Source organism: Bos indicus, chromosome 7 (genome assembly GCF_029378745.1).
Source record: "Bos indicus isolate NIAB-ARS_2022 breed Sahiwal x Tharparkar chromosome 7, NIAB-ARS_B.indTharparkar_mat_pri_1.0, whole genome shotgun sequence".
NCBI classification, from domain to species: domain Eukaryota; kingdom Metazoa; phylum Chordata; class Mammalia; order Artiodactyla; family Bovidae; genus Bos; species Bos indicus.
Window position 1 is genome coordinate 60,251,698 of NC_091766.1, and position 23,578 is coordinate 60,275,275.

Below are 23,578 nucleotides of genomic sequence, written 5' to 3' on the forward strand. Positions count from 1 at the left end.
GACGGGGGAGCCTGGTGGGCTGCCATCTATGGGGTCGCACAGAGTCAGACACGACTGAAGCGACTTAGCAGCAGTTCCTCTCCTACCATCTTGATGTGGCTTCTTCTTTTCTTTGGATGTAGGATATCTCTTTTGGTAGGTTCCAGTGGTTTTTTTTCGGTAATTGTTCAACAGTTAGTTGTGATCTTGGTATTTTCATGAGAAGGTGAGCTCTTGTCCTTCTACTCCATCTTGGCAAAGTTCTGTGTGGTTGGTATTTTATATTGAGAATTGGTAAACCCCTTTAGTACTAGTTGACCTAAGAGAGTATCTTGGTGTGTGACCATTTGTACATCCCCAGAAACTGAGACAGGACAAAGAGTAATAACAATAAAATTGTTATAAGGAGGTTTGAACTATGAATCTACAGTTATATTCTTAAGAGATTGTGTTTGTTCTTTTGCCTTAAGCCAAAATTTAATAGTTTAAAACAATCTTTTATTTAGCTCATGTTTCTCTGGGTTGGCTGGGCAGTTATTCCAATCTGACTTGGCTCTGCTTATCTCTCCTCACCTCATTGTAATGATATGATGGGTCAGCTGGCAGTGGTTGGCAGGCTGTTGACCTGAGTACCTCCATATGGCTTCTCGTCCTCCAGCAGACTGGCTTGGACTCATTTGCATGGTAGTCTTTGAGTTCTAAATGTGACAAAAGAGCAGGCTTTAGTAAGCAAGACCGTTTTGCGCCTCACCTTGTGTTATACTTGTTAATGTCCAACTGACCAAAACAAGTCAAATGGCCAACCCAGATTCAAGATCATGGAAAATAAACTTTGACGTTTGTAGGAGGAGCTGCAACATGAGATTTCAATGATGTGAATACAGAGAAATGAAGAATTTGGCCGTTTTGACAGTGTACCATAGGGAGATTATAGAAAATCTTTTAAGGGAGATTTTCAGACCAAAAAATTTATCATTTTTCTGAATATTTTCAATGTCAGCTTTACTTGGAGAGTATTTTTGTTTCCAGCAGTAAATGGTATAAGGATTAGTTACCCTAAATAACCCTAAATTTCTATGAATTTCTTTTAGAACCCTTTTAAAGTGCACAACTGTGCTGACATGAAAGGAAGGAATCTGCAGAGGTGAAAAAAAATAAAATAAAAGCAGAAATTCTGGTGTGACTGCCAATGCCAGATTTAATCCTCATGTTTTATGCTAAATCTTGAAGACCTTGAGCTTTTACCTTGACAGCTACATGGATCATGGAGAATAAAAGTCAAAGCCTAGAGCCTGACCAACATAGGATTCTAACAGGAGACCTCTGAGTAAAACTAAATTTCCTCCTACTAAAGATTACTCCCAATGTATAGATGGATGAGAAGTAAACCAGTAAAGGAAACAGCACTGAAACTTTCCTGTACCAACTTAGGCACTGGGTATAAGACAGGGAAATTTGTAACAAAATGTCTAACCATACCCACTCTTTATATGGATTCACATTCTATTTTCATGCTATACATTTGACATTTTTAAAAGTGAAACAGAATTTTAAAGTGATCCCACACTTGGCAAAGGTGAGGTTTATTCTAGACCTCAAAGAGTTTCTACAGATAACATTATTATCATAATGAATAACTCCAGTAAAAAATGCACCAATCATAATGAGAGAAAGCCAGCATAATGATGGAGAATAGAATGGAAACCTTGGAGACTTTAGATTGAAGTTTTTTGACATTGTATAATAACTACTTTCAATACATTTAAACAAGTAAGAGAAGCCAGCAAAAACAATGAACAAGAGACAATACGTTATAACAACAGCAGATTTGAAAAAGAAACAATATAACTTTTAGACATAAACATGTATAGTATTTAAAATTTAAAACTCAGTGTATGGATTAAATAGCAGATCTGATGTTGTTGAAAAGACAATAAACTTGAAGATTCAGTAAAGAGAGTAGTATATATTGACAGCCCAGAAATACAAGAAAGTGGTAAAAATAAAAGAGAAGTTTATACATGGAGAGTATAGTGAGAGAGTTTGACATATATCTAATCAAAGTTCTACAGAGATATAATAGAGGACATGAGTAGGAGGACAATATTTGAAGAGATAGCATCTTTGAATTATGTAGAACTGTTGAAAGACATAAATCCTTGAATCTAGGAAACTTAATAAATCCCAGTAGGAAAATATAAAAGAAATCTACCTACACACATCATAGTGAAACTGCAGATCACCAAAAACAACCTCCCCTCCCCATCCCCCCGCCAAAAAAAACCCATCTTAAAAGTAGCCAGAGAGAAGAGCCAGGATATCTGCATATGAATGGTAAATAAGCTGACAGCTAAAGTTTTAGTAGCAACAAGGAAATCTGAGAACAGTGAAATAATATTTTTATGTACTGAAAGAAGTACCTAAAAATTTATGTATTCAATAAAACTATCTTTCAAGAACAAAGGCAAACCGACAGCTAACATCATACTTAATGGTGAAAGACTGATTGACTGCCTCCCTTTGAGATCAAAAATATTAATTAAAAAAAAGTCTGCTCTTACCACTTCTGTTTAACATTATACTGCAAGTTCATGGTAGATCAGTTAGGCAAGAAAATGAAATAAAAGACACCCAGATTGAAAAGGAAGTAAGAATACCTCTATTTGCCCATGGCATGATCTTGTGTATAACAAATCCCAAGGAATGCACTAAAAAACTATTAGAAGGAACAAGTTGATCAGATTTCAAGTTACAAGATCAGTTTACCAGAATTAGTTGTATTTCTATATACTTAGAATGAACAATCTGAAAATAAAATTGAGAAAACAATTCCCTTTACAATAGCATCAAATAAAATGCATAAGAATAAATTTAATGACGGCATAAAATTTATACTTTGAAAGCTATAAAATATTAAAGAATAAGTGAAAAAATATACCATGTTCATGGATCAGAAATCTTGTTTTGATGGCGATATTCTCAGGTCAGTCTACGAACTTGGTGCTATCTTAGTCAGCTCAGGCTGCCATAACAAAATGAATTGGGTGACATAAACAGCAGTAATGTATTTTCTCACAATTCTGGAGGTTGCAAGTCCAAGATCACGGTGTCAGCATAGTCAGGTTATGGAAAGTTCTCTTCCTCTCTTGCTGACAGGTACCTTCTCACTGTGTCCTCACATTTTCTGAGAGGGAGGTAAAGAGGTGGAGGGGAGGGAGGGAAGGAGGGAAGATGAGAATGAGAAAGAGAATGAACAAGTTTGCTGGTGTCTCTTCCAATGAGGGCACTAATCCCATAATGAAGGTCCCATCCTATGGCCTCATCTAAACCTAATTATCCCCTAAAGGCCACCTATCTAAATACCATCACGTTATGGCTTGGGGCTTCAACATACAAATCTGGGGGAGGACACTATTCAGTTCATAGCACATGTAATCCCTATGAACATCCCCACTGACTTCTTTGCAGAAATTGTCAAACTGATTCTAAAATGTATGTGAAATTAGAGACATATAAAAACCAAAATAATCTTTAAAAAGAAGAACAAAGTTGGAAGACTCAAAATTCCCACTTTAAAAGCTTACTGCAAAGCTACAATAAACACAACAGTGTGATACAACAATAGACATAGAGATCATAGAGAGTAGAAATGAGAGGCAGAGATAAAGCCCTGGGCTTCCTTGGTGGCTCAGTGGTAAAGAATCTGTCTGCCAGTGCAGGAGAAATGGGTTCGATCCCTGATCTGGGAAGATCCCACATGCCGTGGAGCCACTGGGCCCATACTCTAGACCCAGTTGTTCAGTGGTGCTCTATAATAGCCTATGCTCCAGAGCCCATGTGTTGCAACTACTGAAGCCCTCATGCCTTGGAGCCTGTGCCCCACGGGAGAAGCCACTGCAGCGAGAGACCTACACACTGCACCTAGAGAGTAGACCCTGCTCATCGAGAGTAGAGAAGCAAGACCTAGCACAGCCAAAAATCAATTAATTAATTAAATTTTAAAAACACAGTCTTATATTTATGGCCAGCTGAATATTATCAAGACAACCAAAATAATTCAGTAGGGAAAGAATAGTCTTCAACAAATGATGCTAGGAAAACTGAACATATGTGCACACAAAAAAGTAAAATTGGAGTCTTCTTCACATCACACACAAAAATCAACTCAAAGTGAGTCAAAATATAGAAGCAAATATTCATGACATTCTTAGGCAAAGCCTTCTTGGACGTGATAACAAAGAAAGCAACTGGGGAAAAATAAATTAAACATCATCAAAATTTAAAATTCTTTTGCTTCAAAGTAGATCATCAGGAATGTAAAAAGTAAACACACAGAATGAAAGATAGGATCTGTAAATCATGTACTGATACTTGTAAAGGAGTTGCATCTAGGACAGGTGGAATAGATCAGTTGTGGTATGGCACCCCACTCCAGTACTCTTGCCTGGAAAATCCCATGGACGGAGGAGACTGGTGGGCTGCAGTCCATGGGGTCGCTAAGAGTCAGACATGACTGAGTGACTTCACTTTCACTTCTCACTTTCATGCATTGGAGAAGGAAATGGCAACCCACTCTAGTGTTCTTGCCTGGAGAATCCCAGGGACGGGGGAGCCTGGTGGGCTGCCGTCTATGGAGTCTCACAGAATCAGACACGACTGAAGCGACTTAGCAGTAGCAGCAGATGTGGTCACACAGTTGAATACAGCACAGCAAAACAAGAGAACCACAATTAGGTGCATCGACATGAATGAATTTCAAAACCATAACACTGAGAGAACGAAGCAGTAAATTACACAGAATAGTTAATGCAGTATGATTCCATCTGTATAAAATTCAAAAACAGGCAAAACTAAACAATATATTGTTTGTGGAGTCGGACATGACTGAAGTGACTTAGCAGCAGCAGCAGCAAAGGTAGTAAAACTGGAAAGAAAAGCAAAGAGATTGATAAATTCATGATTCGGGAAAGGAGTGTGGAGAGGAGGCATTCTTAGCGTGATGAACAAGATTCCAAGGTGCTGGTAATGTTTCATAAGTTCACTAATGGATACCTGGGGGCGTATTTTATGTTTCTTGTTTACACTGTACAGTATACAGTGTAGTGTATTTATTACATTTTCTATATGTATATTTCACAATTTAAATGTCTAAAATAATGAATGAAATCCCCCTCAGGGGACCTGCTTTGAAAGGACTCTGAAAGTCCATAAAACTGTCTCTTTTGAAAAGTTGAAAATCAACAGAATTATATGACAGAATCCTAGACTCTTAGACCTGGATGTGTCCTCAGTTATCACATAGCTCCCTCATTTTACAAATGAGGCAGCTGAACTCCAGAGAGGTGAAGTCACTTTTTCAAAGTCACACAGCACCTGAGTGCTAGAATAGAAATATGGAGGAAGATCCAGTGACCCTCAAAATAGTACATTTTCCACTGAAACACAGTAAGGCTGGGTGTAAAGCCTCTTCTAGGCATTATATTTATAGTGAGCTTTCATTCTTTATTTTCTTGAAGCAGTTCTGAGTTCTCATATTCTGTCCCATTGTCAGACCATATGATCTTTCTTTTAATTATAAGATTTTATTTTTTGATTCACAAAATAATGACTGCCCTGGATATATTAATTCCATGTCACTTCCATACTGCAGACCCTTCCTGTGGCCTTTCTTGTTATTTGAATGAAGACCTCTGCTCAGGCTCAAACACATCTGTCATGCTGGTCCAGCCTACCTTCCACGTCGTGTTCCCCACTGTATTTCCAGGAACCTGGGATTCTTATCAACTCTTACATCCTTTCTACCAAAAACTTCCTCCTTCAGCTCCTTGGGGGAAACGAAGGAACTGATTGTTCCGAGTTTTTGTATGGCCTCCTGGTTTTCTCCACTGGGAGAGGTGGCTCTGGGAGTAGAGTTGGCAGGGGACACAAAGGAGAGAAAAGAAGGGGAAAAACAGGAGCTCTTTCCAGGGATGTCATAGGCCATGACCTAACTAATTCCACAGCCATCAATCGATCTGCCACCTGCACACTCGAGAACAGCCTGTTCTCTGGCCTTGCCTGCCCTCCAGACCAGGCATTGTTTGATGTGATGAGTTTTCATGAATGCTGATGAAAGATGGACCCTGCCCCACTTGCTACCTCCACCACCACCTCCTCCACTCGCCAGCCCAGAGGGCTGGTCTCTATGGGCCTCCAGCTCTACCTCATACAGAGTTTTAAGTGTTTAGACACATAGTCAGCCCTGAATAAAGCTCTCCTTCTTCTAGATTCACAGGATGTCAATATCAGAAGAAAATCTCAGGTCATTTCTTGTCCAGTTTCTGCTTTTTGCATAGCAGTGAACAGAGGCCCCAGATTATAGCCAGCCAAGGTCATTGTCACCCAGGGAGTTAGTGGCAGTGACAAGACCAGAGACCAGGTCGTCAGACTTCCAGAGTAGAGTCTGTCACTGACCTAGACTGTTTTCCCTGGTGCTGTGAAATGTGAATTCACTTCGAAGCTGCCCTGCTTGCTCACCTTGGCCCTTTAATCCTACCTCTGGCCTTCAGAGTAAATAAACACTTGTGAAATACTTCTGACATTCACCTGGAAGTCCCTCCTACCTTTAACCAAGCTGCTTTTGAAAAACAACTTTGCCTGTTAAAAATGAGAGGGTATTTACTGGGGTGATGTCACCCGGTCCAGGCCAGGTCCTTGATAAAGCTGAGTCAGGCTAACTACATTTTAGCTAAGTGCCTGTTTATTACCGTAAACAAGAGCTGTAACTCTGTTGTATCAGTTCACATTGCCCTGACCAGCTGCTTCTTCCCAAAGGCAACCTATGTAGAAAGTCAAACTGTCAGACAAGGGTGAATGCAAACTCTGAACGAGGGGGATTTGAAAGAGCTCTCCAGCTGCTTTCCTTTGTTGCTGACTGGTCCTTTCCTGGCTGACCCATCCTTGTTTTAACTGGATCAATATACTCAGCAGTTCTGGTGGCCCTGAGAGTCATTCGGTATCTTGAAGGAAACTTAGCCTCTTTCTGCTCTTCCCATTATGTGTTGATTTCATAACTCTCAGAGGGAAATCTCGTTCCCCACATTTCTAAGTCCTTTGGGGGAGGGGGTCCCTCATGATTTAGTTGTTCAGACACCTATAATTATGTCCACGTGCTCTTCTATTATCCGTCCTACGTTACTTCATCTTGTCCACCAGGATATCCCAAAAGACTTTATAAAGTATGATGCGGACAGATTATAATCTTCAAATCATATATCCCATTGACATTCTAAGTTGTCTTCATCTAGCACAGACTCGTGCACATAGGAAATGCCCAGGTAATTTTTAACTGAATAATTCTTTTATTAAATCATGGTATCACTAGCTGTGTTGCATTGTGTGAGCCACATGGCCTATATCTTAAGAGGATTGTACAACATGGCTGGTGTCAGTGCGCATCAGGGTCAGCCAGGGAGTTGTGCTAAAAATGCAGGTGCCTAGGCTCTGCAACCCCAGAGAGTCTGATTCAGGCCCCAGCAGCTGCATCTCCAGAAGTTTTCCAGGTGATTCTGATGCAAGTCATCTTCAGACAATCCTTTAAGAAGCACTGGCCCCAGAGGCCCGTGAGTTCCCATGTGTCACCATTCTCTGGTCGCTTGTAACTGAGTCAGCCTCCAGCCTCATCCCCAGCAAGAGCCTCCTGCTCGCAGACCCTTCCTTGGACTCACCTGCCTTTATTTCTCCCTTGTTTCCTCAAGTGTGTGGCTGTGGCCTAGCCCAGTCAGGCTTCTTCTTCAAGAACCAGGAGTACATCTGCACGCAGGACTACCAGCAGCTCTACGGCACCCGCTGCGACAGCTGCCGGGACTTCATCACAGGCGAGGTCATCTCCGCGCTGGGCCGCACCTACCACCCCAAGTGCTTCGTGTGCAGCTTGTGCAAGTAAGTGGGTGGCCAGTGAGGGCTGGGGCCCCCTGCCTCGGTCCCTGGGGAAGGGAAGAAATGGCCTTTCCCAGGCAGATCTCCAGGTGAACACTTTCATTCCTAGAATCTCAGGGGTGGGAGGACTTGACAAGCAAATGGTTTTGAACATTTAGCAGCTGAATCCTGTCTGTTAGATGTGGTCTAATACAAAACACTAGTTTGTCCCAAGATGAAGGCAGAGTAAAGATCTGAGCCCCTACACTCAAGTCTCCTTTTTCCCATCAAAAGGCCCCAAAGGAACCACTGAGTGCCATGGCCTCTCAATACTCAGTGTGGAATCCACAGGTCTGGCTCAGGCTCTCACATCCTCAGCCACATGTGGTCCTGAGATGTCTATTTATAGCCTTCCTCCACAACCCTGGAGGTGACCCCACCTCTGTAAGCCTCAGCTTCATTGGTAAAATGGGCACCAAAACCAGTCCAACTTCACTAGGTTTTCAGGAAAATAAATGAGATGATACCTGCTCAGTGACTGGTACCAAATTGTGTCTGATTTTATTATTCTTTTCTTTATCATAATGTTCATCATCCACCTCCTCAAGACTTTACAATTTATTTTTAATTGAAGGATAATACTTTACAATATTGTGTTGGTTTCTGCCGTACATCAACATGAATCAGCCATAGGTATACCTATGTCCCCCCCGCCCCACTCTTGAACCTCCTTCCCACCGTCCACCTCATCCCATCCCTCTAGGCTGTTACAGAGCCCTGGTTTGAGTTCACTGAGTCATACAGCAAATTCCCATTGGCTATCTATTTTATATATGGTAGTGTATATGTTTCCATGTTACTCTCTCCATTCTCAAGACCTTTGATAGGTGATGGAAAGCTCACCATCTGCCTCCTCCCTACCCCAAGCATCCCCATCACTTGTTAACTTAGCAAATGTACCTTAAAGACCCACTGGATACCAAATACCATATTAAGGAGACAAAAAATAAAGAAAACCTCAACCCTGTCCACCAATATTTTAACATTTAATGGACTGCTCTAAGTCATAAGTAAAGCACTATTGGAGTATATGTATGTACTTTTTAATAGGGAAAGTAATTTATAGATCAGTTATTCTTCTCATAAAATAACCACCTCTTTGTTACCAGTTAGAATTATTAACCACTTGGAGTTTTTGACTGAGACTAATGGCACAGTGCCTAAGAAAATATCATTCAGTGGCATTCATTCTTTCATCCAGCCCTTAAAACCTGGGCCTTAGGTCCTAGAATGCCAGAACCATTGGAAGTTTGCACAGTAGGGTCCATATAGTATAAAGTGGAGGTTTTGTGAAGCCCCATGGAGGTGAGGTGTCTTCTCAAGGTCATGATCCATGTCCTTTTACCAGTAGTGAGTGCCTGGGCTGTGACAAGAGCACAGCTCCCCCCTCCCCAGCACTCGCTCCATTGTTCATGTCGCTAATTTAAGGGCAGTAGAACCACGGCAGGCTTAGGGCCGTGTGCTCAGAATCCATGTTAACAGCCATTCTAGACTACATGAGCAAGAGCTGCTGCGTGATGGGATTGGCTGTGCTGAGGGTTCTAAACAGTTTATATTTAGTTAGGGAGGCAGGACAGGACAAGCTTGAGATTCCTGAGCTATGGAACTCCCAACTGTTCAAAGGCAGATGAGCAGAGGAAGAGGTTCTCTATGGGTGTCTAAGATTCCTGGGGAGTAAAAGGAAGACATTTTGGCAAATTGAATTGAGTTCTGCCTGACATACAGGGATAGGTCAAGTTGGGAAGACATCCTTCCAGGAGGAAGCACACCTGAGACGAGCTTTTAGCCTCTTTATTGTATAGAAGGAAATAGAAACCCACTCCAATATTCTTGCCTGGAGAATTCCATGGACAGAGGAGCCTTCCAGGCTATAGTCCATGGGGTCACAAGAGTCAGACACGACTTTGCGACTAAGCCACCACCACCACCGTTGTATAGAGGAGAAATGTAAGCTCAAATAAGTGTTGTGATTTTCCCAATGTTTAAAAATCATGTAAATGGCCCAACTGGATCTCCTTCCAGTCCTGATCCTGACTGAGTGGTTTGGCTCTGCCTCGGGAACAGCCTGTGAATGTCGCTGGTACTCTGTATGTGCTGTATGTGCTACCAGAGGTCTTCAAGTACATGTCGTCAAGTCACCTATAGACACACAGCCCTCTGGAGAGGAGGTGTTGAATTTCTTCTTCTTCCTCCTCACAGGAAGCCTTTCCCCATTGGAGACAAGGTGACCTTCAGTGGGAAGGAATGCTTGTGTCAGACGTGCTCCCAGTCCATGACCAGCAGTAAGCCCATCAAGATCCGCGGACCAAGCCGTGAGTCTTCCCCGCCGGGTGCCTCCCCGTCTGCAAGCACATCTCCCAGGGCTCCCCTGTCCCAGTTTCACTGACCATTTCCCTCTGCAGCCTGGAGGGAAGTGGGGGCAGTTCCCACCCTGGAGGACTCCTGAAGTATGACCCAATTGGCAGACAGCCCAGACTCATGAGCTTCCCTACATACAAATGCAGGAAAAACAGGCTGCCCAACAGTAAACAGGGATGGCCTGGGCCATGTTTCAGCCGCTTGGGTGGTTCTCCTGGGATGAGCGGGCCTCCTTGTCTCCCCTCTGGTCCATGCTGCCTGGAGCACCCCAACAGAGCTGATCAGGTGTTTTCCACCAGTGGCTCTCAATTCTTAAAATTCCCCAAAAGACTATATGCAGACATATCTTAGCAAAAGATGGAATATGGGAGAAAGCCACAAGGGCTGTGTTTAGTGTCTCTTAGGGTGTGTCCTGTGGACTGCAGCATTAGCTTCACTGCAAAACTGGCAAAAATACAGATTTCTAGGCCCATTTTGGACTTGTAGGAATGGGACCTAGAAATATATGATCGTAAGAAGCTTCCTGAATGATTCATTTGCTGCTTCTAAAACTGAGAACTACTCATAAAGGTCATGTTCTATCACTAAAATACAAGTTGGGGCATGAAGGGGAGCTGAGAATCAGAGGTGTGCCTTAGAACAGTCATTCTGATTTATTGAATGTCCATTCCATTCCAACTTGTCTAGCTGTAAGATATCTAAATCACTGTTGCAAAACGCCCTTCTCGGACCCCTCACTGCATGTGCCCACACACACACCCAGGGTCTCGTAAGCCAGGTTGCTGTGCTGCTAAGTCGCTACAGTCATGTCCGACTCTGTGCGACCCCATAGATGGCAGCCCACCAGGCTCCCTTGTCCCTGGGATTCTCCAGGCAAGAACACTGGAGTGGGTTGCCATTTCCTTCTCCAATGCGTGAAAGTGAAGTCGCTCAGTCGTGTCCGACTCTTCGTGACCCCATGGACTGCAGCCCACCAGGCTCCTCCATCCATGGGATTTTCCAGGCAAGAGTACTGGAGTGGGGTGCCATCGCCTTCTCCAAAGCCAGGCTAGGCTCCAGCATTCTTTCATGTTACATGACACTCTCACTGGCCTTGTCAGCAGAATCAGTGAAAGCCCGTTAGCGTCCTGTGCTGCATCACTGCGCCATGTAGGGGCTGTCAGCCACAGCACCAGCAGAATCAGCATGCTGGGGCTGTGTCCACTCGAGGAAGGTGAGCCTAGAACCACCTCCCCCAAGTCAGCAGGACTCAGCTCCCAGCGGCTCTAATAGCAAGGGAGCCTGTTGGAAGGGGTGCTCCCTCCATCATCCTTCCCTCCTTTCAGTTGATTCAGACCTGTTCCCAGACCTTCCTTCAGTGTCTTTGGTGGGGATCCAGAAAAATTTGCTGCTCTGAGCAGGTTTTCATCTCGAGGTGGCTAAGGCTGAGTGCACACAGTTATCCTTCCTAACTGCTTGAAAGCATCATCCAGAATGATAGCAAGTCTGGAATGCTGGGATGCAGGACCACAGGACCATGCTGCTCAGGTACCCTGACACCAGTGAGACCACGTGTGAGGCCATAGAGAGAAGCCAGCTGGAGTCAGGAGGCTGTGTTCCTTCTGTGTGATGCATACCTGTCAGGCAGCCTCCCTGTGGCTCAGTTTACCCAACTTGGTGGAAAGCAAATTCAGCAATCAGACTAACATACATCATAGTGTGTAAACTGCTCTCTAAATATAAAGTGAGGGGTTTTGTTGACTTGGCGTTCTAATCTAGAAAACATGCCAGAGGAGAACTGAGAATAAATTCCTGAATCTGCTGTTATTTCACTCAGCTTGTGTTGTGTGTTACTGTGTGCCTTGGGGATCTCAGGCAGGTGGGAGATTTCCTCAGCTGCATGTGGGAGGCCTGCATGGGAGCATGTCCACGAGGAGAGGCTGTTAAATGTCTCCACCATAATTCTTCAGATCAGGAGGTGGAAGAAGGGAAAGAAGAGTCAGTACAGAAGAACAGTGAGCATGTGGGCAGTCTCCAGGGGAATGCCGAGGATCATGGCTCCTCTTGCTACTCACGAAGTCTAGACATCAATGTGTGGATCTGTGGGGAATATGTTTCAAAGAAATGTTCTTTCCCCAAAGGTGGTCACTGTCCATGCTGCAAACACGAAGTAGTCTCCTGACTCGAGGGGAGGTTGGAAAGGCTTCTGAGTCCCCCGAGCATGGAGGAAACTGAAACAAGATTCAGAAGAGTGCTAAGATAACAAACATAGCTTGGAAAAGGAAAATTAAGGACGAAAAGCTTGCTGTATTTTTGAGCCAGAGGAGTGTGAATTTTCATTCCTGGAATGTCAAGACACTGTGGAAAAGCAGAATCTGTATCTACTCAGAAGAGATCAAGAATACTTGGGAACTGTTAAGAGATGGGAATCATGTTACTTATCACAGGCAGGAGAACTGTTTCTTCACAGACCTCGCTGAGAAGAATCGGGGGCAGAACATCACCAGCACCATTGCCATCACCACCACCATCACCAACATACCATCACCACTGCTAACACTGACTGACTATTCCTAGTGCCAGGCACTGCACAGACCTCACTGCAAAGAATCAGCACAGTAGTACCATCTCCACCAAAACTACTGCCATCACGGCTGCTAGCATTGACTGGCCATTACTATTGTCGGTACTGCACTAAGTTTTCTAAACATCTCACTGAATCATTACCACAACTCTATGAGGGAGACAAGAGCAATGGTTTTTAGATAAGAAACCAGATACTCTAAGAGTGTCAAAGATCACTCAGATAATGGTAATGGAACCAGAGTGTGAGCCTAGGCAAGTCTGGCTTTGGAGCCTACTCCCTTAACACCCTATACCAGAGACATGACTTGCTAATAGGAAGGGTCCTGTCTTTCTGGATTAGTTGCCTAAAACAAGGTGGGGAGCTTGCTATGACTCACACACCCACCTATTTTTGCTGTAATGAATGACACAGTCAGAAAAAGCTAAAAATAATTGTCTGGGGTCTTCAGAGATTCCAGTAAACGGAGGGATTTAGGAGGAGCAGGTGCATCGTGCTTATTGCCAGCTGAAGGTGGTAATTTTGGAATAAAGAAGAACGTATGAGGAATGGAGTGGACAGCTGGCTGTGCAGAATCCAGCTTGGGACAGGGTGTGTCCTGACCTTGCTTATTACACCGGGTCCATGGGCTCCCGGATGCAGTGCCTGAAGCTCCAATGTTGGTCATAAGTAAAAGTTGGAAGAAGAGGGGAGAAAAAGATCCTGGTAAAGATCCTTCATCTGAAGCCAGTTGAGTGGAGGATGAGCAATATAATATGGAAAAAAAAAAGTGGAATAGGTGTGCCAGAATTCTCTGGAGGCATTAGCAGGCCTTCCCTACATCAGAGATACTGCTTCTGACCTCATATCAGAGATTGGATAATGTACAGAGTATGAGTTAAAAACCATGAGAATGTGGAATAATAATGATAAGAACCACTTATTGGGTACATACATGCCCGGCACTGTGCAAAGTCCTTCCAGGCCTGACTTCAGTTCATCTTCACACCAGTCATGTTCAGATGAAGAAGCTGGACCTGAACAGTTGCACAAGTAATCAGCTGGGGAGCTGGGATTCTCCCCTTGGCCAGCCTCCCTCCACTCACTCTAACCTCTCAGCTCAACCTAACCACTATACTGTACCATCTCCTAAATTTTAATTCAAGATGCCAATTCATATCAGATGTGTCACTGCAACTTAAAGAGATGGAGCTCATCTCTTTTGTGGCCACAAAAGGATGCAACTCTTTGAGTAAGGTTTATTGAAAAGATAGACAATGGTGGTATTAGCCAGTAACTTCTCTATCTCCATGGAATCTACAAGTGAATTTGCTCAGACCATGTCAAGCAAGGAAAAGTGAAGTGCAGGAGATAAAGGAGAAGCGAGAAACTGTAGTTGTCATAAAAGATTTGAAGAAACACATTTAGGGTAAGAGGTAGATAATCCTTGGTTGCTTAAAAGAGGGGGTGTCACAAGAATTCAGGCCTCAGCTTCATATTAAAAAGGCCATCATGACAGTCATACCTGTCCAGAGGCAAGAGGGGGTGAGCTGCTTACCCCGGAAGGCAGTGATTTAGAGGAAGATGCCCACCTGTTGAGAATGCTGAGGATTACTGTGCTGGGTGGGACTTTGATGTGAACTCTGAGCCTCTGTGGAATCATTTAACCCTATCAAGAAAGCCCACAGAGACACAAATTCAGCACCTATGGCCTAGAAAGCTGGACCAGATGCCTGAGCCCTCGGGTTTTCCTATACAGAGCATGGACAAGTAATTTCAGAGGCCCTATCTATAAAAGAAGAGGGGGTACTGACCTCTAAACAATGACATTCCAAAGACTGTGATTGGGATGGAGTGGAAGTTGACTTATTCCAGGAGAAAAAAAAGGAAAAGAAAGACATCCTAAATCTGTTCTACCAGCCCCCGTTTGAAGCCCTGGGACTTGAAGCATTTTCCAATGGGAGACCTTCTTGCCCCCAGCTTGTGCTAAGAGACATTAGAAAGGTGCTGTGTAGCCAAAAGGCGTGGACTATGGGAGCTGACTCATACACACACTTCATCAGGGCCCAGACTTTCCACAGCTTGCTGGACACACCCCCTTCCTAGAGGCACAGATGCCTCATCTCTTCTCCAGGACTGGCTTCGAGCTGGATGAGAGAGCTTCAGCCAACCTCTCCCAACTTGCTGTGTGTCTCTCTCCTCCTCTTCTGCTCCCAAGTGTGCATTTGCCTTTGGTGCCAAGAAGGGGGCCTGTGCTCTGGTAAACATTGCCCCTTGACCCTTTCCTCCTCCAGAGTGGGACATCCGGTCAGCTAAGCCTGAATTCCCAGCATCTCCCAAGTACCTCTGACCTGCCTCCATTTCCTGCCCCTCCCTAGACGTTATTGAGCAACAAGCAGCCTCTGGGCCCCCCTACATGCTATTGGCCTCAGTGCATGATCCAGGGTGATGGAAACGGAGAGCAAGGGTGCCTTTCTGCTCTGGAACAACCTCATCAGACTCTTTAACCCTCACTGCTTGGGGAGGCAGATGTTTGGTTTGTTCAGTTCAGTTCAGTTCAGTTGCTCAGTCATGTCCAACTCTTTGCAACCCCATGAATTGCAGCACCCCGGGCCTCCCTGTCCATCACCAACTCCTGGAGTTCACTCAAACTCACGTCCATCGAGTCGGTGATGCCGTCCAGCCATCTCATCCTCTGTCGTCCCCTTCTCTCCCTGCCCCCAATCCCTCCCAGCATCAGAGTCTTTTCCAATGAGTCAGCTCTTCGCATGAGGTGGCCAAAGTACTGGAGTTTCAGATTCAGCATTATTCCTTCCAAAGAACACCCAGGACTGATCTCCTTTAGAATGGACTGGTTGGATCTTCTTGCAGTCCAAGGGACTCTCAAGAGTCTTCTCCAACACCACAGTTCAAAAGCATTAATTCTTCGGCGCTCAGCTTTCTTCACAGTCCAACTCTCACATCCATACATGACCACTGGAAAAACCATAGCCTTGACTAGATGGACCTTTGTTGGCAAAGTGACGTCTCTGCTTTTGAAAATGCTATCTAGGCTGGTCATAACTTTCCTTCCAAGGAGTAAGTGTCTTAATTTCATGGCTGCAGTCACCATCTACAGTGATTTTGGAGCCCCCAAAAATAAAGTCTGACACTGTTTCTACTGTTTCCCCATCTATTTGCCATGAAGTGATTGGACCAGATGCCATGATCTTCGTTTTCTGAATGTTGAGCTTTAAGCCAACTTTTTCACTCTCCTCTTTCACTTTCATCAAGAGGCTTTTGAGTTCCTCTTCACTTTCTGCCATAAGGGTGGTGTCATCTGCATATCTGAGGTTATTGATATTTCTCCCAGCAATCTTGATTCCAGCTTGTGTTTCTTCCAGTCCAGCGTTGCTCATGATGTACTCTGCATAGAAGTTAAACAAGCAGGGTGACAATATACAGCCTTGACGTACTCCTTTTCCTATTTGGAACCAGTCTGTTGTTCCATGTCCAGTTCTAACTGTTGCTTCCTGACCTGCATATAGGTTTCTCAAGAGGCAGGTCAGGTGGTCTGGTATTCTCATCTCTTTCAGAATTTTCTACAGTTTATTGTGATCCACACAGTCAAAGGCTTTGGCATAGTCAATAAAGCAGAAGTAGATGTTTTTCTGGAACTCTCTTGCTTTTTCCATGATCCAGCGGATGTTGGCAATTTGATCTCTGGTTCCTCTGCCTTTTCTAAAACCAGCTTGAACATCTGGAAGTTCACGTTTCATGTACTGCTGAAGCCTGGCTTGGAGAATTTTGGGCATTACTTTACTAGTATGTGAGATGAGTGCAATTATGTGGTAGTTTGAGCATTCTTTGGCATTGCCGTTCTTTGGGATTAGAATGAAAACTGACCTTTTCCAGTCCTGTGGCCACTGCTGAGTTTTCCAAATTTGCTGGCATATTGAGTGCAGCACTCTCACAGCATCATCTTTCAGGATTTGAAATAGCTCAACTGAAATTCCATCACCTCCACTAGCTTTGTTCATAGTGATGCATTCTAAGGCCCACTTGACTTCACATTCCAGGATGTCTGGCTCTAGGTGAGTGATCACACCATCGTGATTATCTTGGTTGTGAAGATCTTTTTTGTACAGTTCTTCTGTGTATTCTTGCCACCTCTTCTTAATACCTTCTGCTTCTGTTAGGTCCATACCATCTCTGTCCTTTATTGAGCCTATCTTTGCATGAAATGTTCCCTTGGTATCTCTAATTTTCTTGAAGAGATCTCTAGTCTTTCCCATTCTGTTGTTTTCCTCTATTTCTAGCTTTGATCACTGAGGAAGGCTTTCTTATCTCTTCTTGCTGTTCTTTGGAACTCTGCATTCAGATGCTTATATCTTTCCTTTTCTCCTTTGCTTTTCGCTTCTCTTCTTTTCACAGATATTTGTAAGGCCTCCCCAGACAGCCATTTTGCTTGTTTGCATTTCTTTTCCATGGGGATGGTCTTGCTCCCTGTCTCCTGTACAATGTCACAAACCTCAGTCCATAGTTCCAGGCACTCTATCTATCAGATCTAGTCCCTTAAATCTATTTCTCACTTCCACTGTATAATCATAAGGGATTTGATTTAGGTCATACCTGAATGGTCTAGTGGTTTTCTGTACTTTCTTCAATTTAAGTCTGAATTTGGCAATAAGGAGTTCATGATCTGAGCCAAAATCAGCTCCTGGTCTTGTTTTTGTTGACTGTATAGAGCTTCTCCATCTTTGGCTGCAAAGAATATAATCAATCTGACTTCGGTGTTGACCATCTGGTGATATCCATGTGTAGAGTCTTCTCTTGTGTTGTTGGGAGAGGGTGTTTGCTATGACCAGTGTGTTCTCTTGGCAAAACTGTATTAGCCTTTGCCCTGCTTCATTCCTTATTCCAAGGCCAAACTTGCCTGTTACTCCAGGTGTTTCTTGACTTCCTACTTTTGCATTCCAGTCCCCTATAATGAAAAGGACATCTTTTTGGGGTGTTAGTTCTAAAAGGTCTTGTAGGTCTTCATAGAACCATTCAACTTCATAGAACCGTTCAACCGTTCCAGCTTCTTCAGCGTTACTGGTTAGGGCATAGACTTGGATTACTGTGATATTGAATGATTTGCCTTGGAAATGAATAGAGATCATTCTGTCGTTTTTGAGATTGCATCCAAGTACTGCATTTTGGACTCTAAGGGAGGAGGTGTGCGTGGTAAGTTATATCCTTTGCCTGGGTGCTAGGAGGGCTGCTCATTCAGCACATCTGCTCTAAGTTCTTACTGTGTGTTGAACATGGTGCTAGGCAAGAGAATAGGTTTAACCAAAAGCACACAAATCACAAACCATTGAGCATGTGAGCCTAAAGGTGAGAAAAAGTAGAACCTAAGCTTGGATCAGGGATTCTCAAACTCTGCTGTGCTTGGAGATCTTGAGAAAATTCAGTGACAAGGGCTCTATTTCCAAAATATATAAAACAGCTCATGCAGTTCAATATGAAAAAAATAACCCAGCCAAAAAAACGGGTAAAAGAACTAAATAGAAATTTCTCCAAAGAAAACATACAGATGGCCAACAGGCACACGAAAAGTTGCTCAAACTTTTTGCATTTTAGAGAAATGCAAATCAAAACTATAATGAGGTGTCACTTCACATGGGTCAGAATGGCTGTCATGAAAACATCTGCAAGTGACAAATGCTGGAGAGGCTGTGGAGAAAAGGGAACTCTCCTTCACGTTGGTGGGAATGTAAATTGATACAGCCACTGTGAAGATCAATATGGAGGTTCCTCAAAAAAACAAAAGATAGAGCTATCGTATGATCCAGGAATTCCACCCGCGGGCATTTACCTGGAGAAAACTCTAATTTAAAAAGATACATGCCCCTCAGTGTTCATTGCAGTGCTATTCACAGTAGCCAAGACATGCAAGCAACCTAAATGTCCATCAACAGATGATGGATACGGAAGATGTGGTGTATATATACAATGGAGTATTCCTCAGCCATAAAAAAGAATGAAATAATGCTACTTGCAGCAACATGAATGGACCTAGAGATTATCACAGTAAGTGAAATAAGTCAGAGAAAGACAAATATCATATGATATCACTTATATGAGGAACCTAAAAATATAATACAAATGATTTACAAAACGGAAACAGACTCACAGGCATAGGAAAACTTATGGTTAACAAAGGAGAAAGGGATAAATTAGGGTTTGGGGATTAAAAGATACACTCTACTACATGTAAAATAGATTAGCAACAAGACCTGTATAGCACAGGGAACTATATTTAATCCCTGTAACAACCTATAATAGAAAACAACCTGACAAAAAATATATTACATATGTGTGTGTGTGTGTGTGTGTGTGTGTGTGTGTGTGTAACTGAATCACTTTGCTGTTACCTGAAATGAATACAACGTTGTAAATCAAGTGTATTTCAATAAAAATAAAATAGTTAAAAATAAAAATTCAGTTGATCTGGATGGGGCCCACATTTCTACACATTTGCAATTTCCCAGGTGACACTGATGCTGCAGGTCCCCAGGTCACAGAGAGTTGCATGAACTTTGTTAGCAACTTGAGAACAGGCTAGGAGCAGTTCAGGGTCCGCTCTGGATGAACCATGGTCAGGATGACCAGCAAGGAACTTTCTGGAGGAACCCTATGAGGTCTTTCTTTCTCCCTCACACCAGGACCCCTTGTCAAGAGGCCAGGGTGCCTTTGGCCTTTCGCTTACCTGACATAATCTCGACTGGCGCTGGTACCTAGGTGGGAGCAGTTACAGAAAAGCCAGCATTCAGGAGGGGTTGCCTAGATTTGGGCACGAGACGACAGCAAGGGTCCCAGAGCCCAAGGTGCTTTGCTCATCGGGTCCTCCTGTCTTTGCAGACTGCGCTGGGTGCAAGGAGGAGATCAAGCATGGCCAGTCGCTCCTGGCGCTGGACAAGCAGTGGCACGTCAGCTGCTTCAAATGCCAGACCTGCAGTGTCATCCTCACTGGGGAGTACATCAGCAAGTAGGTCTCTCCCGGCCCCGCCTGCCTTACCTCTGCATGCCCCAGGCCTGGCCCCACATGGCCCTTGGCCTGAGTCACCAGCAGCATCTCCCTCCATTTCTGTCCGGCTGCCACACTCCTGCCACAAATGGCACCCCACTCACCTTGGGCCCTCACTCGGTGCTTCCTCTGTTCTGAGATGCTCTGCTCTGTTCTGAGCATGTTGCTCCTCCCCTTCCTCTGGTCTCAGGTCCCATACCCTCCCCTCAGAACTGGCTTCATACCACCTCTTACAGGCCCTCCACAATGGCCCTCCCAGTGGCCCTCATCGGCCCTATTGGTTTCCTTCGGGTAGGTCAACACCATTTGCGATTGTATATTTAACCATGTTACCTTTTTAATAAGGATAATAATATTAGCTGTCATTTATTGAGCTTTTAGTATGGACAAGGAATGTAATAACTGCTCTGTACAAGTTATCACATTAAGCCCCATGACTACCCCCATTAGGTGTTAACCCCTATTTGAAAAGCTGCAGAAACTGAGTCTCAGGAAGTTATTGCTGCAGTGATTATATTTAGTGTCTGTCCTCACCAGGGTGGGACTTTGTTTAATTCACTGCAGCCTGTAGCGCAATGCCTGACCCAAAGTCGATAATACAGCTGTTGACTGAAATGAGATAAGAGTTGTTGTCAGGAGAGACGGCCTAGCCCCGACACTGAACACTAGACAAGGCCCCTTGTGCCAGGCCCTTATGACCATATTTACATACTCAAGTACCTAAAAAAAAATTAGGGCCACTAGCCCTCAGAACTTATTACACTTTGACCCAGACATTTTCTAGTATCACTCTCTGACCTGATGCTAGGATGTAGTAAGCATTAAAGTTGTAGCATGCATGGTTCTGCTGCCAAGAAATAAGAGAGACAGGCTATATGCGTAAAATATGATGACTCCAGGGTACATGTGATTCAGAGCTCAGGAGAAGTTCTGTTCTTTAAGACCTTTCCAATCAGAAGTGACAGAAAACCCAACTCAAACTCCCTGAATGCAAAAATGGGAGTTTATTGACTCATAGAAATGGGAAGGCCAGTGGCATTCTGGCTTCTGGCATGGCTGAATCCAGAGGCTTAAAGCTGTCATTAGCCCTTCAGAAGCCTCACCCTCTCCCCAGTCTTTCTTGTCTCTCTCAGCTCTGCCTTCCTCTGTGTCTGATTCATTCTCAAGCAGGACCTCTCCAATTGGTAGCAAAGATGATTACCAACAACTCCAAGCTTTGTTTCTAGCAGCTTCATAAACCTGGCAAAGAGAGAGAGGCCTCTTTCCCAAGAACTCCAGCAAAAGTCCCACAACTGCCTCTGATTTGGCCTCCACTGGGTCACATGACAATCCCTGACCAATCACTGGCCAGAAGGATCTAAACCCTTGAGTCAGAGAGCAGCCCTTTGTAATTGTGAGTGGGAAGGGCTGGTTCCCAGAACTCAGGCAAGGTACTGCTGCTATCAAAAAGGGAGGTAGGTACTAGCCAAACAACCCTTGTCTGTGTCAGAGGTCTAAGCCACAGGCTGTGGCTGTGACTGTTCACTTCTAACTAGCAGAAGTGGTATCTGGAATATGTGAGAGCTTTATGGAAGATGGTAATATTTGGTCTGGACCTTGAAAAGGGGTATAAGATTTGAAAATGCAAAGGAGAGCTTGTAGCCAGAATGCCCAGCCTGAGCAAGGGCAGGGAGTTGCTGGCCACATCCATCCTGTTTGCTGGAACTCGGGTGTGTGCACAGGTGAAGTCCAAGGCTGCAGAGGTGAGTTGAGGTCACAGCCCGAGCGCTTTGAACACATATTAGTGGGAGTTTGGCATGCACCTCTGTGCCTGCCAAGTAAGGTGTTCCCTTGATGAGATGCCAGCCAGGAGTCCTTGAGTCTGTGAGTTCAAGTCCAAATTCTCTGGGGCAGTAAGGGTTTGCTCAGAGCTCCTTATGAGCAGGTCCAACCCAGATTATCTACCACGCCTTAGGCCTCTGCAGCTGGTCTCTGGGCTCTTCATCCGTCTGCCAGCAGAGTGGAAGGTGCTTAGCAGCGCCAGCTCTCGTATTGATGCCCAGGTTAGAAGCCCAGCCCACTTGACCTCAGCAAGAGACTCAGCTTATCTGAGTCTCAGTTTTCTTCATTTATAGAAACAGGGCTAAAAAGAAGAACCCTCATAGGGTTCAGAGATCTGTGCTTTGTACCTAATCAATACCCAGTAAATATTAATTTTTACACTCTGCCTCTTTTTAGAATCATGTATGTCTAATTCCCAAAGGCCTCACCCAGCAGCAGACAGTGCTTCCCAGGCATGCATGGGGAGCTTGTCAAGATGCAGACTCCCTGGGCCCAAATTAGGAGGTGTTGGCATTTATACCCAAATTTTGCTGTTTCATTGCACCCACCTCCTGACAAATGACTTTATCCCCCTGCAGGGTTACCCTCCTACCCCACAGAGTGTGAAAGGGTTGAGGGTGAGGGAGGCTTGTCTCATGGACCCACAAACAACAGTGTCACCTCGTGACTTTGCTGAGCACCAGTCCTCAATGCTGCCTCTCCTTTAGGAAACACTGACAGCCCTGCTGCCCAGGGTGGGATCCCAGCAGTACCCGCAGGGCAGCAGCATGGATGTGCCTGGTCTAAGGCCTCTCTGCATGTTAGCGAGTTCTGTCCCATACAGAAGATGTCATCGGCACCTCAGAGAGATGTCGTCAGATCTGGGCCTTAGAGCTAGGCCGGGCCGAGCTGGGCTGAGCGCTTTGATGCCCCCAGTCATCCCCACATTGGCCCTTAAAAGCTGAACCCAGACATCCTTTGGGGACTCCTGTCAGCCATCATGGGGATCCCCCTAGGACAGGTGCTGTGCTGAGCCCTGGGACACCCTGGAGCCACATCCTTTAATTCTCATGACAGCCTGCTGAGAAACCAGACCATGTGGATTTGAACCAGCACTAGATCATTTGAGTTGGGTTTTCTCATCCACACAATGGGAAGACCACTAATTCCAACCTCATAGGACTGCTGCAAGTATTAAATGAAATAACCTATGTAAAATACCATCAGAGAGCCCAACACATACCGAGCAGTAAATATCAATGGCTACTGTAGTAGGGGATAGTGTAAGAATAACTAACAATAATCTTATTACTGCCCAGTAAGTTACAAGCACTGGGCAAGATTGAGCACTTAGGAGATGACTGGGGAGGGCAAGGGTTCCTGTTTTCTACTGTTGTAAGAGCATAGTCATATGATTCTTTTTGTACCAGTATTTTGTTAGAAAAGGAACCCTTGCTGCTGCTGCTAAGTCGCTTCAGTCGTGTCCGACTCTGTGTGACCCCATAGATGGCAGCCCACTAGGCTCCTCTGTCCCTGGGATTCTCCAGGCAAGAACACTGGAGTGGGTTGCCATTTCCTTCTCCAATGCATGAAAGTGAAAAGTGAAAGTGAAGTCACTCAATCGTATCCGACTCTTAGCAACCCCATGAACTGGAGCCTACCAGGCTCCTCCATCCATGGGATTTTCCAGGCAAGAGTACTGGAGTGGGGTGCCATATGCAAAAAATTGATCACATTGATGACCTCCTGAAAGGGAAACTGGGAGAGACTGAGAGGAGGGTACAGACTTTTCCCCTTGTGGCTTTGCAGTGTGCCAAATGCAGATATTACCTATTCTAAATGGAAGCTTTTTTTTTTTAATGACCTTTTAAAAGAGTCCTTTAGGGTAA

The 23,578-nt window shown here is 44.4% G+C and overlaps 1 protein-coding gene across 4 annotated transcripts in view; it reads left to right on the top strand.

Moving 5' to 3' along the window:
* The window catches only part of ABLIM3 (actin binding LIM protein family member 3), a 136,959-nt gene that overhangs the window by 54,937 nt on the left and 58,444 nt on the right, over nucleotides 1-23,578 (top strand). For all 4 annotated transcript variants that reach the window (XR_011567742.1, XR_011567743.1, XR_011567744.1 and 1 more), the window contains 3 exons: nucleotides 7,716-7,899; nucleotides 10,135-10,247; nucleotides 19,724-19,850. Coding sequence is in view for 1 of the 4 variants with exons in the window: in XM_070793826.1 (XP_070649927.1) it covers nucleotides 7,716-7,899; nucleotides 10,135-10,247; nucleotides 19,724-19,850 (424 nt within the window). In the remaining 3 variants the exon portion in view is untranslated. The remainder of the gene's footprint in view (nucleotides 1-7,715; nucleotides 7,900-10,134; nucleotides 10,248-19,723; nucleotides 19,851-23,578) is intronic.